This window comes from Hesperophylax consimilis, chromosome 20 (genome assembly GCF_061612785.1).
Source record: "Hesperophylax consimilis isolate HC1 chromosome 20, BYU_Hcon_1.0, whole genome shotgun sequence".
NCBI lineage: Eukaryota > Metazoa > Arthropoda > Insecta > Trichoptera > Limnephilidae > Hesperophylax > Hesperophylax consimilis.
The window spans coordinates 10,699,745-10,716,219 of record NC_142855.1 but is presented as its reverse complement, the minus strand read 5'-3'; the positions used below and the strand labels follow the sequence as shown (position 1 = coordinate 10,716,219).

General features: G+C 39.4%; 1 protein-coding gene across 2 annotated transcripts in view; it reads left to right on the top strand.

Annotated features, from left to right (window-relative positions):
• Slik (Sterile20-like kinase) overlaps nucleotides 1-16,475 on the top strand; it is a 116,848-nt gene that overhangs the window by 73,468 nt on the left and 26,905 nt on the right. For both annotated transcript variants that reach the window (XM_089643846.1, XM_089643845.1), the window contains exons 15-21: nucleotides 9,294-9,396; nucleotides 10,063-10,168; nucleotides 12,340-12,448; nucleotides 13,485-13,603; nucleotides 13,717-13,819; nucleotides 14,707-14,864; nucleotides 15,362-15,569. In XM_089643846.1, coding sequence (XP_089499972.1) covers nucleotides 9,294-9,396; nucleotides 10,063-10,168; nucleotides 12,340-12,448; nucleotides 13,485-13,603; nucleotides 13,717-13,819; nucleotides 14,707-14,864; nucleotides 15,362-15,569 — 906 coding nt within the window. The remainder of the gene's footprint in view (nucleotides 1-9,293; nucleotides 9,397-10,062; nucleotides 10,169-12,339; nucleotides 12,449-13,484; nucleotides 13,604-13,716; nucleotides 13,820-14,706; nucleotides 14,865-15,361; nucleotides 15,570-16,475) is intronic.

Genomic DNA, 16,475 nt, shown 5'->3' with positions numbered 1-16,475 from the left:
ACACGAAAATTTAAACAGTAGTCATTTTTATCATGTCGCAGGTGCTGATAACCCTAGCGACTGCCTGTCAAGAGGTATGCTACCATCGCAATTGATAGCAAATGAAATTTGGTGGAATGGTCCAAAATGGCTTTGCCAGCCGCATTTCGAGTGGCCTATTTCACCATTTAAGCACGCAAATTCAGAACAGTTACCGGAATTGAAACCCAATCAGTATGAACAGCCAACTACTTTTGGCTTGTGCTCTCGTGTAGCTGATCCACCCGAAATGAAACCTAAAACCGATAATCGCCTCAAGACAATCGTGTCACCTTTATTATGCACATTGGCTTCTCGCATTCATTCGTGGTCGAAATTAATTCGAATTGTCATTTACGTGTTTCGCTTCATTAGGAAATTGCCGCGTAAATTTGAGTTAAGCCATATTGACATTGCAGAAACCGCTATTATAAAGGCAGTTCAGCAAGTACATTTTTCCGATGATATGAAGTCAGTGAACGATGGCAAGAAAGTACGGCAAGTTCTTGCTAAATTAAATCCATTTATTCAGGACGGTCTCCTAAGAGTAGGAGGCAGATTGAGAAACGCCGAACTCGAATTTGATAGTCGTCATCCTATTTTATTACCCGCTCATGATCATATAGTTGATTTAATAGTAGATTATTACCACACTAAGAACTTGCATACGGGACCCACCTTACTTATGTCTCTGTTGAGGCAAAGGTTTTGGATACTTTCTTCGCGCAATTTGATTCGGAAACGCGTGCATCAGTGCAATACATGCTTTAAAGTCAATCCCAAACCGCAATTCCCAATAATGGGAGATTTACCCGCTTGCCGTGTCCGCGAAGCTAAGGCCTTTCTGCACACGGGGGTCGACTACGCTGGGCCGCTTCAAATAATCCCGCATAGACGTCGGGGTGTTAGAGGCCAAAAGGCATACATTTGCTTATTTATCTGTCTGGTGACCCGCGCGGTTCACATTGAACTCGCTTCAGACCTCTCGACCGAAGTCTTTCTCAACGCGTTCAAACGTTTTCTATCCCGTCGAGGGCCTGTAAATGTAATGTATTCTGATAATGGGACAAATTTCGTAGGAGCTAAATCGCATTTGAAGGCTTTATTCGAACTTTTAGAGTCACCGGACTAAAAGAAAGAATTCTCAGAAAATTTGTTGGAAAACCGTATCGAGTGGAAGATGAATCCTCCACAAGCACCCCACTTCGGTGGGATCTGGGAGAGTAACATTAAGTGCATTAAATGTTACTTAAATAAAGTTGTGGGTACATCTCTTCTCACATACGAAGAGATGCAAACGGTTCTTCATCAGATTGAAGCTATTCTAAATTCACGCCCATTATCAGTGCTCAGCGTTACCGATGTTTCGGCTCCATTGCCTTTGACACCCGCGCATTTTTTAACGCTCACTCCATTACAATCTTTACCCGCTGCTGATTTGTCAGATGCGCCAGTAAATTTGCTTCAACGAAAACATCTTGTCGATCGTCTCGTCCAGACTTTCTGGAATCGATGGCGAATGGAGTATCTGAACACGCTGCAATCGCGTCAGAAATGGAATACAAATTCGAATCCAATAACGAAAGGCACCGTGGTAATAATTAAGAGTGACAATATCGCACCACTACAATGGCCTATTGGCGTAGTGGTAAACGTCCACCCCGGCGTAGATGGGGTGATCCGCGTTGCGGACGTTAAGACTAACTCCGGAACATATCGCAGGGCAGTCGTTAAACTCTGTCCCCTGCCTACACAATAACTTTAACGTTATCTTAGATTTAGTTAATTTAGAATTTAGTTCTACCGCGGGTTCAGTATTGTTTATTGAATCCTTTCATAACGTGTTTTTGTTTTTCATTTTTTTTCTTTGTTGTATTAGTTACTTTGACCATTGGTCAAGGCGGGGGGCATGCTCGGGCCAGTTATTGTTGCATAGTATTTGGTTCGAGTTGTTTCCCGCCCGCGTTCCGCGCGTTTACCTACATCAAGTCAGTTGTTTAAGTAACCGCGCCGCAAGTGCAACCGCTTTCCGCATAACCTATTGAGCTAAAACCCACCGCGCCGCGCTGTATACGGCAAATGTTAAACCGCAAAGAACGCCGTGAAGAGTGCATAAAAATAGCAATATATAACGCATTGAACCATTTCGCAATTCTAATATCACTATTCCTTTTCCTTGACCTCCTCCAATACTAACAATTACCCCCACCTGTGATTAAAGCAGAGCAAAGTGGAAGGTGCCGACAGTTGGAGATATTGGTAAGTCAATCAAACAATATCACAAAAACCGCAAATTACAGTCCATTCACGCCGCAACAGGATGTTTAACCTCAAAAGGTAAGTCCGATTTAGAAAGGCGTCCCCCGATACGTAACAAATTGTCCTCATCAAGAAATAAAGACAAACCCTGAAGCCTTTTGGAGTGGAATTTGCCTTTCTGAAGTGCAGCAATATCCTTTGAAAAATGAGCATTTTGCACGGAACGAAGTACAGCCTTTTCAGCAGTCACAAAATTATTGACAATTCCAGAGGAAGGTGATATCTTTTTTATGAATCGGAGAATATAAACGACACTCCTTAGTAGTTTATCCCAAGTGGATATACGCTGGGCCAGTTCACCCAGAACCGATTGTTCACCCAGAACCATTGCAGTGAGCACATTAACTTTGTGTTCAGGCATTTCACCGGTATTGGTGGGGCGAAACGGTTTTACTGGCCATTCCAAAGGTGGGTGGCGAATCCATGATGGGCCGTTCCACCATAAATCATGTGAAACGAGTTGAGAGGGTAGCATGCCACGAGAAAGGCAATCGCTCGGGTTTTCAATACCGGCGACATGGTAAAAATTTTCCGGAGACAAATTTTCCTGGCACTGAGCTACACGATTGCTAACAAACACCGACCAACGATGCGGTGAGGAATGTATCCAGGAGAGCGCAATGGTAGAATCTGAAAACGCGTATGTTCCTGCAATAGAAAGACGCGCACGATAACTCTCTTGAACCGTCCGTATTAATTTTGACATCAAAACTGCGGCACAAAGCTCCAAACGAGCGAGAGTTGTCACTCTCGTGGGAGAAACCTTTGATTTTGCACACAATAACCTCACTGAAATATTTCCAGAGAGATCAGTGGTGTGCAAATAAATCACGCAGCCATAACCATTCATGCTCGCATCGCAGAAGGCGACAACGAGCACTGTACTGTCCTTTAGGACGCCAACATGGCGGGGGATTTTTACTGTCGAAATTAAAGGAAATTCCTGTGTGAGAGCCGAAAACCTTTGAATAACGCTCTCAGGGGGTATATCATCCCAACCAATGTTACACAGCCATAGCTCCTTAATAAGTAATTTCGCATACAGAATGACAGGGGCGACCAAGCCGAGAACATCGAACAAGCGGGCTACTATGGAGAGTATGTTCCGCTTCGTGCACTTCTCCTGAACATAAGAAGACGTAAAGAAGAAGCTGTCATCAGCTGGTTCCCACGAAAGGCCTAACACCTTAGCGGCATTGTTAGAACCAACAGTAAAGTCCACTGGGCTTCGGTGAGAATCTGGAAGATTCTCAAGTACCACTGAAGAATTACTAGTCCATTTTACCAAATCAAAGGCACCGGACTTAAACAACGAGATCAATTCTCGCGACAGACGTACGGCACTGGGTTCATCTACAATAGAATATACCAGGTCGTCCATATACAACTTAGACTCTGCCACATTGGCAGCGTCCGGAAAATGTTGTCTCATATCCTGGGCCAACTGTCGAACAGTGCGCATTGCCAAGTATGGACTAGCTGTTAGTCCGAAAGGGACCCGATTGAATTGAAAGGTTTGTATGGGATCGTTGTCCGCGAATCGAAATAGAATTTTCAAATATTTGCGATGCTTGCTTGGAACCTCAATCTGCAAATACATCTGCTTTATGTCTGCAGTAATAGCAATGGGAAAAAGACGAAAGTCTAACAGAAGCAAAAAAAGATCGGCTTGCAAATTCGGACCAGTATAAATCACGTCATTTAATGACAATCCTGTATGTGTCTTAGCGCTCGCGTCAAGTACAATCCGAGGCATAGGTTTATCCGGGCGAGTGACAGCGTGATGCGGAATGTAATATCCGTCATCGGTAATATCCGACCTTGAAACTTTTGCTAAATAACCGTTTTCAATGTACTCATGAATAACTTTATTATAATTCTCCCGCAAAGCCGGTGAATGTTTAAATTTTCGCTCCAAAGCCATAAATCGGCGCTGAGCAGTAGCAAGGGAATTACCCAATTGCTTCGGGTCTTTACAGAAAGGTAAAGCAACAGAATACCTTCCGTCGACGGTGCGAGAAATGGATGATATAAATAAATTCTCACATTCCGTCTCTTCCGGACTTAGAAATTGCATGTTGGGTATTTCCTCTAACAGCCAAAATATTTGTACTAAGTCATTAAGCGCAAGTGCCGAAAATGACGTACTTGTATTAAGCACATTACTAGGGTAGTCACCCATTAACACAAAACCGAAAGTAGTCGCTAATGCCGGAGGTTCGCCGTTACCAGATTCAACCCGGTTCCCTAAATAAATATATGGGAACAGTTGTGCACCTAATACTATATCCACGCATCCAGGAATATTCCACGTTAAGTCAGCGAGAGGTATACCCTTTAAGTAACTCATATCACCCTTGGTTATATAGTGATTAGGTAGCTGATCTGTAATACTGTCAATGACAAGCGCATAAATATTATATTTATTATTCGGGTACACGCGGGACTCAATGTCCAAATAAACGTAACCCAAAATTGGTTTGGATGCTGAACCGATTCCTTTTACAAAGGAATTGTTTAAAGGAATTATTGGTAAGTTGAGGATCTTGCAACAATCAACAGTAATTAAATTGTTCTGTGAACCGTTATCCATTAAGCACCGAACAATAACTTTATTTCCATTTTTACTCTTTGCGAATACTTGCGCGGTTGATAATAGAATCGTATTATGTGTCGCTTTCACAGAAAGGGAACATGAGTTATTTATGTTTAGCGGAGGTTCTTCAAATTGTGTATCACAATTTTCGGATGTCCCTGTAGATGTTCGCGACGTGTGTGCGTGGGTACTTGATGGAGTTTTAGCATTGTTATCAGCACTGCCAAAATGCAACAAAGTGTGATGACGTTTTTTACAAAACTCACAAGTTAAAACCGATTTACACGCGTTTATTGTATGCCCTCCACTAAGGCAATTTACGCAAGCATGTTTTGACTTTATAAATTCAAAACGCGCCTGTGAAGAGCTCATATTTTTAAATTTAACGCAATCTTTAATTGTATGATTAGTTTTATTACAAACAAGACAACAATTTGTGCGCGAAGCCGTAAACCGAGGTACATTCTCGTTGCTAGCAAGGAACGATTTAAAATTTTTATTAGAACGAAATGATGACGTAGTGGACAGTTTTTTACCGGCTTCATTTGAATTGCCTAAACGTTCTAAAATCTTAACCTGATCTTGAACAAACGAGACTAAATCGGCATATGTCGGAATCTCTTTATTCCTGACTGACAGCTCGAAAATCTGTGCGATTTGAAAATCAATTTTTCTAAATGCACAATGAAATAAGATAAAATCAGTTAAATTTTCAATCTCTAATTGTTTTAACGCTGCTACTGATGCAGAAAAATTTTCAATAAAAAAGTCAAGACTGCCAGATGTATTTGTACAATTTTTTGTATCAAGAATATTATTTAAATAATGTGTGCCTAGTGCACGTTTATTTTGAAATTTGTTTACCAAAGCATTCCAGATTATATTGTATGTGTCACCTCCAGGTACAATGCCTGCAGTAACCTTTAAAGCGCCGTGTGTCAATTTACCAATTAAATATTGAACACGCTGGGCGTCGGTTAATTGTCTATTATTATGTACATTAGATTTGAAAGCTTGGTAGAAAGTAGGCCAATTTCCCATTTTACCATCAAATGATGGTAATTCCAAAGGTGGCAATTTAATAATACAATGATCCCGCGAATCGTTGCGTGACGCGTTTTGAAGGTTAAATCGACTTCGTTTGACCTTCAAATAAATATCATCAAATGCATTTAATTGTTGGAAATCCGGTTTAAATGAGTCGTCCAAAGTCAACTGACGGTCGTTAAGTTTGTCAATAACAGTTTCAAACTGAACTCTCAAGTCTTCAATCATATCCGACTTTGTCATGAAGTCTTCATTTTTTCTTGACTCGAAGGTATTTAAATTATTTGATAAATTATACAATTCATTCATCCGCAAAAAAAGATTTTCCTTTTTTGCCGTCAAAAGAGTCAACGTTCTATCCTGAATATCTCCAGAAACTTCTTCAGTAATTCTCGGCATTTTTAATGAGATGACAAAATATTCTTAACCAAAAAAAGTATACAATAATGTTGTAAGTATTGTAAATTAGAATTCTCCAAAAATTACGACAATTCCAATATATTATATGTTTCGAATCTACCAAAGAATACGTAAAAAAACGAAACTAAATTCACTATACCTAAATAATATTAAGTAATTTGAGCTTTAATGAAATTTACCAAAAAATACGCAAATTTCTAATGCTAGAAAAATTATTTATGTATGCTAGAAATTGGTACTGATAGGTACTTCTTAAATCACCAAAAAAATTACGTGAATAGAACATCCATTTATCATGTTTCCAAATCTAAATCACTAAATATTAATCAATTTTCGCTAGCAATATATCCGAGCTACGTAGGACCAAACTTATGGTTGATGATCTGGCGTGTAGGTAGCACAGATCATCTAGGGAATATAATATTTCCCTATGAAAAATATATTGTGGATTAATAAACTATCTCTGCAGGGAGAAAAATAACAAACCAGTCACCAAAATACAAATGAACAGAAAAACTCACCCAAGAATGGCATTCACAAATGGAGGTCTTCTATTTTTGTCATCAGCTTCGGTTTCAGGCAGCAATCAGCAATCACTTTGCATTTGCACTCGAAAAGGTTATAACCAGCTCACAAGAGAGAAGAATTCTTAATGTCTAAGATGAATCAGCACATTGATTTAATAACACACAGCCGATATTTGTAACATCTTATTGTGACAAAAAATCTGTTTTAGTAATTTTTGTCTTAAATAGACCTCTTTTGACGAAATATCACAATCTCAGATGAATCTACTGAACAGATGTAAAAGGTGGCCGCAATTTGCTTATCATTCACCTGCAGAGAAAATACTATCCGAAATTGACAAGAGATGTCTCTTTTTGTCCATTCTATATCTTAAAAATCAATTAATTAATTTATGTTTATATATTAAAAATAATTTTAAATTAAGTTTTAAATCTAATGCTTCTCCAACATGGGAATCGAAGTTTCGAAATAAAACAAAAAAAAAAATTGTTTAAATTTTGAGTTTTGCGGACAGGTAATATGACTTATTCTCATTTAAATCAAAATTTTGCGACTTTCAAATTCAGATATTCAAAGATAATTCGTAAAAATATGACGTTTCTTACAGAACTAAATTTCGCAGCCGATAATCGTTGAAAAAATTAAGATTTTCAACGTAAATTCGTTAAAATTCCACATTTCCGTGTAAATCAAAATGTTGTGGCCGACTATCATCGCGGCCGGCTCTTCAAATTCATATATTGCAAGTAAATATCATCGCGGCCGGCTCTTCAAATTCATATATTCCAAGTAAATGTCATCGCGGCCGGCTCTTCAAATTCATATATTCCAAGTAAATATCATCGCGGGCGGTTCTTCAAATTCATATATTCCAAGTAAATATCATCGCGGCCGGCTCTTCAAATTCATATATTCCAAGTAAATATCATCGCGGCCGGCATCAGATCATCAGATTTAGATTTATGAAATAATAGTAGGAATTAGGATGATCTGAAACCACGTTTTACCTGTACGGCTGGCTGTCAGATTCAGATTTATGATTATATATCTAGACTAGCTGTTCAGTCTTTCTGTGCAGATAGAGAATTAATAGCGCATTCTGCTTTTACGTCCAACAGATGGCGCTGTTTAAAAAAAAAGAAAACATGTTTTTACCTGTCACAGCTCTATATTCGTGACCTTGGGGTAATCTTCGAAGCAAATCTCTCTTTCAAATCCAACATATATGACATTGTCTCCCGCGCCAACAAAATGCTTGGATTTGTTCTTCGTAATGCGAGATCATTTACTAATGGAATTGCAATACGGAGAACATCTGAAGCACTTGTCCGCAGCATCCTGGAATACAGCTCCATTATTTGGGCCCCTTCTGAACAAAACCATATCTTAGAAATAGAAAAAGTACAAAAAAGGTTTATGCGTTACCTGTATATGAGGGAATATACATACTATCCATTCCTGTATCCATCCTTGTTCTTAACAGGAATGCTCGATTTCAATACATTAGAAGCCCGCAGAAAAATATTTTTAGGCAAACACTTTTTTAAGTTAATCTCTGGTACAATACACAATCCGCCTATGTTGAAAGAGGTTAACTTTTATGTCCCTAACAATTATACTCGAGGGAGATCCCATGCACTCTTATATGCTCCGAAAGCGAGGACTTCTGCCTATCAGAACGCGCCAATAAACAGAGCGACTCAACTGCTTAATGATTCTGCATTAGCCATCGACATTTTCAATGTCACCTACAGACAATTCAGTAACTATCTTATAACGCATGTGACAAAATAGTAAAACTGCCTGTGTAAACCTTTTAATTTGTAATCTTCTCCATGATATATTGGTTTATAACAGTTTCATGGAGAACATGAAAAAATAAATAAATAAATATAATATAGGCATATAAAAACACACGCATATTCGAATGTTTGTCAAAATTTCAAAGCAATCGATGAAGAACTTTCTGAGATTTTGCACAAACGAACATTTACATTTGACTGAAATTAATTACGAATTAATGAATTAACGGGGTTCTACTGTATTGTTTATTTCCGCAGAACAGATCGGTCCGTCTGTTACATAAAACAAAATAAGATTAAGTTGATCCAGCTAAGGTTCAAATTCCCGCACAACACTGACCACATGTTTTGATCACGCAGTAAAAACATCGCCAAATGCATTTTATTTTAGTTCAGGCGCAAGTATTATAATGTTTTCCTCGTTATACTTAAAGAACTTAATTTGTAACGTTATACAATGAAACCATATCCGAAATGTTCTTCATGGCCGATAAAGATAGATTATGCCATTTTGTTTCAAGGGTGATATATTGGACGTGCTTCATGCTGTGTTGTTGTTTTAGGATACGAGCCACGTGTCGGTGGTGACTGTGGGAGAGACGCGCGTGCGAGTGCGCGACTCATCGGCGCATCAGAATCCCGGCGCCACGCACATTGTACTGGACGGTAAGCCTTTCTAGACAACTTCTTCTTCTTGTCCTAATTTATACAAAAGTATACAACAAAATTAAAAATAATTGTCATTTTTCTTATCATTATCGTCCCATTTTTCTTATCAGCAGTCCCGTGTTGAGATGAGAAGCTTTGCAATTGAGCCAATTTTTGTGAACCAGTTCTTCTTTTGTATGGTGGGGGGGTCAGAGGTCTGCCAGCCAGTCTAGAGCCTCAGGCGTCGCCATGTAGACCTCATCAATCCCGCCGGGGAATGAATGGAGCGGGCATTCGTTGACCACATGTTCGGTGGTCTGCACCACACCACATTCACACATCGCCGACTCTTTAAGGCATCTGTGCATCATGTGGGCACAGCGGCTACGGGAGCACCTTAACCTATTGATTGCGGACCAGGTTGAGAAGCCAGGCTGTCTCTCGGTGGGGTCCTGTATGAGGTAGGCATTTCCCAAGTTGGCCGTTTGCCACTCAAGTTTCCACCTGTCTTCTGGGGTGAGAGGTAATCGGAGGAGCCTCTCTCCTTCCGCCCAGAAGGGCTTTCGGGACTTCAAGCGGCATGCCGGGTGGGAGACGACATCTTCGTGCAAATAACCAGTGAAATTATAAATGTTTCTTGGAGTCGAATGCCAATATGTGTAGTGATTGTTTGGTGTGATTTAGGTTCGGAGTCTTCGTGGGGCTCCGGATCTCGGGAGAGACAGGTCAACGGACGCCCCCCGCGCCCCCTACGCTCCTCCCCGGACAGCTCCAACACCCCCGACTCCAGGTAAACTATCAATCAATCCATTCATCAGATCCTGACATTTCTCTACATGAGGGAGTATGGCTACTACCCGTGGCTCTATCTGGCTATATCTCTGGCTCTATTAGGAGATAGACATATACCCACATTGACTTCTTTGTAGGCCTTTTTAAGATATACAATTCCGTCTTACATTATTTTGATTTATCTTATAAGGTTTAGCCAGCGTTGGCAATGTAAACGCCCGAAATATTTTTTTTACGACTTACAAATCATGAAATCTTCTCTACTTTCTATTAGTGTAATATGCATGCATTATACAGGGTGTATCGGCACGTACCCGACAAACTTTAACCAGCTATTCCTTAGCACATTTGGAGTAAAAAATGTTATGGGCACTTTGCTGTCCGGTATTTTTTTTTAATAAAAAATTTATCATTTACATTTTCACCACATGTCACAACTGTTTTATCCTTTGTCAAAGTTTGAAAACCCATTTGGCAATATTTTATTCGAGTTTCGTTGAATAATATACGTACGTACCTACATTGACGCGCTTTTACAATCACAACGAAATGGCATGGCACCATTCGTCTCATTTTTAACTATTATTATTTAGTGTGTATGAAAGAGCGAACACGCCTTTTGACACACTTGCTAATAACAGCTGTTGAACACGAGAAACAATGCCAATGAATTTTTTTATTATTTTTTGTTTTTAATTGAAAAAAAATGTTACCGGACAGCAAAGTGCCCATAACATTTTTTAATCCAAATGTGCTAAGGAAAAGCTGGTTAAAGTTTGTCGGGTACGTGCTGATACACCCTATTTATATAAACCTTCCGGAAAAAATTCTCTAAATGGTATTGAAAACCATGTCAAAATCCGTTGCATAGTTCAGAAGAATTAAGCGCACAAACAGACAGAGGCGGATAGCGACTTTATTTTATACTATTTATTTTGGATGTTCTCAGAATGAACCATTTACAAGATCAGAGTGATTTGTGGTTGGTTTGAAAACTCTTTTATTGTGGAGATCATTCATTTCTATGTTCCCGTTGGTTATCTCCGTCACCGACAGCATAGACTATTCTCCTGGCCTGCAGGATTAACTTGCCAATGATCATGCCTAGCTAACTCAATCAATGGCTAGCTCTGTTACTACTAGTGAAATATATTTATATCGGACGTACAGAGCCAGTCATTATGTGATAACAAGATATCAAGTTTTTACGATGTCCTTAATATTTTTGATAAAACCATTTAGATATCTGCATCAAAATAAATATGATACTATAATATTATCCCACATCCTTAATGTGCGACTGCTATAGTTAATATTAATGGATTTTCGGCGCCACCATACATTTAAAAACTAATGTTTTTGTTTTGTTCAACACAGTGAAGAGATAAGGGTGATCGCTAATTACTCTCATTGAACATGTGTGAAATTTAATGTTTAATTTTGTCCAATAAATAGAGAAGTAACTGGTACAAACAGTCACTTCTCATCCGAGAGTACTCGGGAAAGTAATACTTGTTTAATTTAATGTTTTCCTACTGCCCCTGCAAAAACTCTCAGATCAAGGTGTCAATGTGTGCCGGTGCCCTATTGAATTTGCAGTATTTGTGCGGGCTTCACTAACTTGGTCCCGTACAATATTCATTGTTTATATTAATTTTGTGATGTTTTAAAAATAATAAATTGAATTGAAATCAATGGATCGTTTCACCAATCAATCCATCAAATCATCAATCAATCTATCCATCAATCCATCCAATCATCAATCAATCTATCCATCAATCCATCCAATCATCAATCAATCTATCCATAAATCCATCCAATCATCAATCAATCAATCAATCAATCCATCAATCCATCAATCCATCCAATCATCAATCAATCTATCCATTAATTCATCAATAAATCCATCGTTTACTTGTTTTTGTGTAAGTCTGCTCTTATGTGGAAGGAACTATCGGCATCTGTTTTCATCCTTCATGTAATCCGGGACTCTTGAAGATGCGCATTAATAAACCCTTTCCTACAGTCCTTACCTGCCTCACAAAGCTGCCCAACCGGGTGGTGATGTAGTTGCCCTGTCTTTACAATGCCGACGGGGGCGCTCTCGTGAGACGCAACTACGTAACGCATTGTCTCTCTGTATATGTAAATCAGTTTGTTTTTTTGCAGATCCCACTCAGACAGTGGGTCAATACGTTCCTCGTCAGGTCACCTCACCCCCCCCAAGGGGACTATGGACCGCTCCGATGCTGAGAGCATATCCACCACCATTAGTCAGGTATATCACAGTCCCCTCTTACCTTTCACTCGTTACCACGCAGACGAGAAGAAGTTATAGGTCCCATTCTCATACGATGCGTACAAATACAAATTACCAGTGAACTCTAAATTTCATATTTGCAGTAATGCTAATTTTTACTCTGAATTCATAATTATTACTGGAATTTCACCATTTTCAGGAAAATAATGCGACTTTTCGTAATTTTCGCTCGATTTTAGAATAAGATAGAAATACTGTAGAACCCCGTTAATTCGAACCCTGATAATTCGAAAAAACGCATAATTCGAAAGTTTCGCCATAAAAAAATATCCACAGAAATTTATTTTCATACAAAATGGTTTTTTAAATCGAAATTCGTAATTTATTTTTGCACCCGCACGACACTTTGGTTGATAATTAGATTTTTGTGAAATATATTGTATTTTTCAATTTAAAGGGTAGGCCGTGACCGAAATCGGCCGCAAAATTTCGATTTACGCGTAAATATAACGCGTTTTTACGAATTTATTTAGAATATCTGAATTTAAAGAGCCGGCCGCGAAATCTCGATTTACGCGGATTTATATTATATTTTTTTACGAATTTAAAATGCCGGCCGCGAAAGTAACGGGATAATTCGTATTAATACGAATTTACTCTTAATTTTTAACTCGATTTTTGGCGTCGTGGGAATTCATTCATTTGAAATTTTGATTATTGATGTCCCGTGGATTTCGAATTAACGAGGTTCTACTGTTTATTTCTTTATGTATGGTTTTGACAAACTTGAAAAGCCATTAAATATAACACACGTTACTTCATGTTAAAATCTCTGCTTACTATCATAAATATAACACAGGTTATTTCACGTTGAAATCTCCGCTTACTTTCATAAATATAACGCAGGTTATTTACATTGAGGTTATTTACAGTTACATGAGTACAGATTTTCTTCTACGACTCGTTGAGTTCAGGAGCTCGGCTATGAAATGATTTGCCAGCCCTTGCGTTTCCTCCCTCCTACAGCTTGTATTAATTATTAATGTTTTTTCAGGATTCCCGGGGGTCGAATGGTCACGGTAACGGCAAGGGCGGCACTGCGCCCAGCCCAGCGGAGCCTGAGGCCGGGCAGGTGATACTACGCCGCAACCCCGTCGTCAGCCGCATGCAAAGGTAACCTAACCTAACACTGGTCCTTGCGCTAAAGACGAGCCCGGAATAGAGTTGACGAGACTGCCCCAATAAACATTATTTATCTGTAAAATTTTTTTCATTATTTATTTCAGATCCAAAGAAGACATTCAACTCGCCAATCTGAAGAAAAAGACCAGGAAGAGGACGAGGAAGTTTGAGATCGACGGAGTCATCGTCACCACCACTACATCCAAGGTACAAACATGTTAGGCCTGAAAAATTCGCCTTTGCAATAACGCGAAATTTGCCAGTTTCGGGCAGTTAAATAATAGTTTAAAACTTAAATAAGTCCCTTATGAAAGTGACTTAGTAATAATAATATTTGGATGATTTGTATAGCGCCGTTTTTGTGCAAAATCACCTCAAGAGCGGTGTACAAACATATAATACATTTCTACAATGATCTATGTTATTACTAACTATTTATGGAGATAATATACAGTACCATACTTACCTGGTAGGTCACTTGAGATTAACACTTAATTAACATTAACTAATTGTTTATTAGCGAAATTTAGATACAGGATTTAGGACATAATTGGATATAACTGGACTTTATCTCAGGAATGGTATATTTAATTTAAGCGTACGACTAGTTTTAAAGTTTTTACAATAGAGGGGTTGTATGAGAATGATCTAGATGTATGGCAGTGAAGCATGGAACTGGCAAAGGAAGGATGAAAGTAGAGTGAATGCTGTAGAAATGAGATCCCTGAGGCGTATGTGTGTATGATGGTGTGAGAAATGTGGAGATCAAAAAGTCGTACTAATAATCTGTAGTGTTAGGTCGGTTTTGTTGGATGAATGAAAACTGCACACAAATAATAATGAACAGCGAGAGTTTTATATAATCACCCACTTTACCAAAGTCAATGAATTTTTCCTCTTGGCTCCTAAAACACAGTAAGTGAAGAATCGGTAAGTAGACCCCTTGGATGAGTGACATCTCTTGACATAACTTGGAAGATTGCATTTAATTTATACATTACTGCCATCTATTGACAAAGTTTATAAACCTTGCAATGAATCTTTACATATTGACAGACTGATCTTATTGTGTGTTTGTTTGCGGGCTGCTGCAGGTGATCTGGGGAGACGACGAGAATGGGCGCACGTACGACGACCACCAGCTGCGCAAACAGGAGCTGCGCGAGCTGAAGATGCTGCAGAAGCAGGAGCAGAAGCAGTTCCAGGACCTGTCTTCCAAGGAGGCCACCCTGCGCGAGCAGCAGGACAAGAGGTATGTTGGCTTTTGCAGGTGATTTGGGTAGAAGACGAGAACGGGCGCAACCACTGATTGCGTAAACTACTAGATACGGCACGTTATTCAAAATACACTTGTCAGCAATTTCATAACACAGTACCTTTGGTTTGGTTTAGTACCTTACTGTAATTATTTTCACTTTACACGAAGAAAAAAAAAAAACATTTAATTAGACAAAGTTCTTCCGTAGACTTGTTTAAATTTTTTCGGTAGCTTCCATGGTAAAATTTTAAATGAAAACACAAAGTGTTGTGTTCTCTTTCTCTCTCTCTCTAAGGGTATTTGACGTTTGGGAGAAATATCTCCCAAAATTGTTTTAGGGTTTAATAAATGTTTTCAAAAATCTAAATTCGTTGGTAACGTGGTCATTTTTTCAGATTCATAAGCCGTGTGGTGTGTACATACTTGGTCATAAGATGACAGCATTGGTAGAGTGGTCTGTCTGATTGTTCCGTTTGTTTGTGTATTGTCAGATGCGAGCAGGAACTGCAGACGGTGACGCGGCTGCAGGAGGCGGAGCTGGAGGCATTGGGCCGCCATGGCCGGGCCCTCGCAGAGCGCGCGGCGCAGCAGCGCGAGGCCGAGCTGCGCGCCGCCCAGCGCCGCCTGCGCGCAGAGCACGACCGCGACATCAAACACTTCCGCGAGACTCTCAAGCAGGAGATGCGCCTACTCAAACAGGTACGCAGATGGCTTCCTTCCGCTTCAGTATGGGTATTCATTGGATAACCGACACCTCTGCCGAGACTTATAGGGGTGTCCAGTTTCACCAGGTCTTGGCTGCAGATCGATCTCCTTTGACTCAATGCCTTTCTCCGCAATGGGAGGGATGGATTTATACTGACCTCTTGATACCTACACACACCATGTGATTGCAATAGGCGAATCAAGAGTGGACTATGGTTGGAGATGGTGAACGTGGAGTAAGGAAGGAATCCGACTTACCCCTTTGATGTTCTTCAAAGATGATGATGGTTGGTTTCACTCACAGGAGATATGATATATTTCACGCGCAAGCTTCCATAACTTCCAGGTTGGTTAGGAGAGACACTGAGGGAACCGAATATGTTCACTGCACAGGCCTTCTACCCTGAGTTGATATTAATAACAGCACTGATCACAAATAGATGTTCATCAAACAGGCTCCATCAACAGCTTTGACAGTCGCTTTTATTGTTGTAAAATGATAAACACCCACAGCTAAAATAGGATGGGAAAAATTTCAAGGACAATGTTAATGGAAGATTAATAGTTGCGTCAACAAACCACATACATTTTCCTCCAGACCTTGAGAGTCCTGAGTGGGATTAATTTAAAATAAAAACATGTTTGCGTTAACAATCAATATTTCAATCTTTAAATACAACCGTTCGAATTTCCCTCTTTTTTTTGGTAATGAATGAATGCAAATCTTGGAATCGGAAATTGACTCACTTCCCGACATCCGATTGAGCTGATACTCTGCAACTAGACTCGCTGTCCATGACAATGCATTCTATTATATTTTTATTGGAAATTACATACACACGCAGCATTCGCATTTCTTTGAAATTGGATGACATTACAGTAGTTAATATACGAAATATT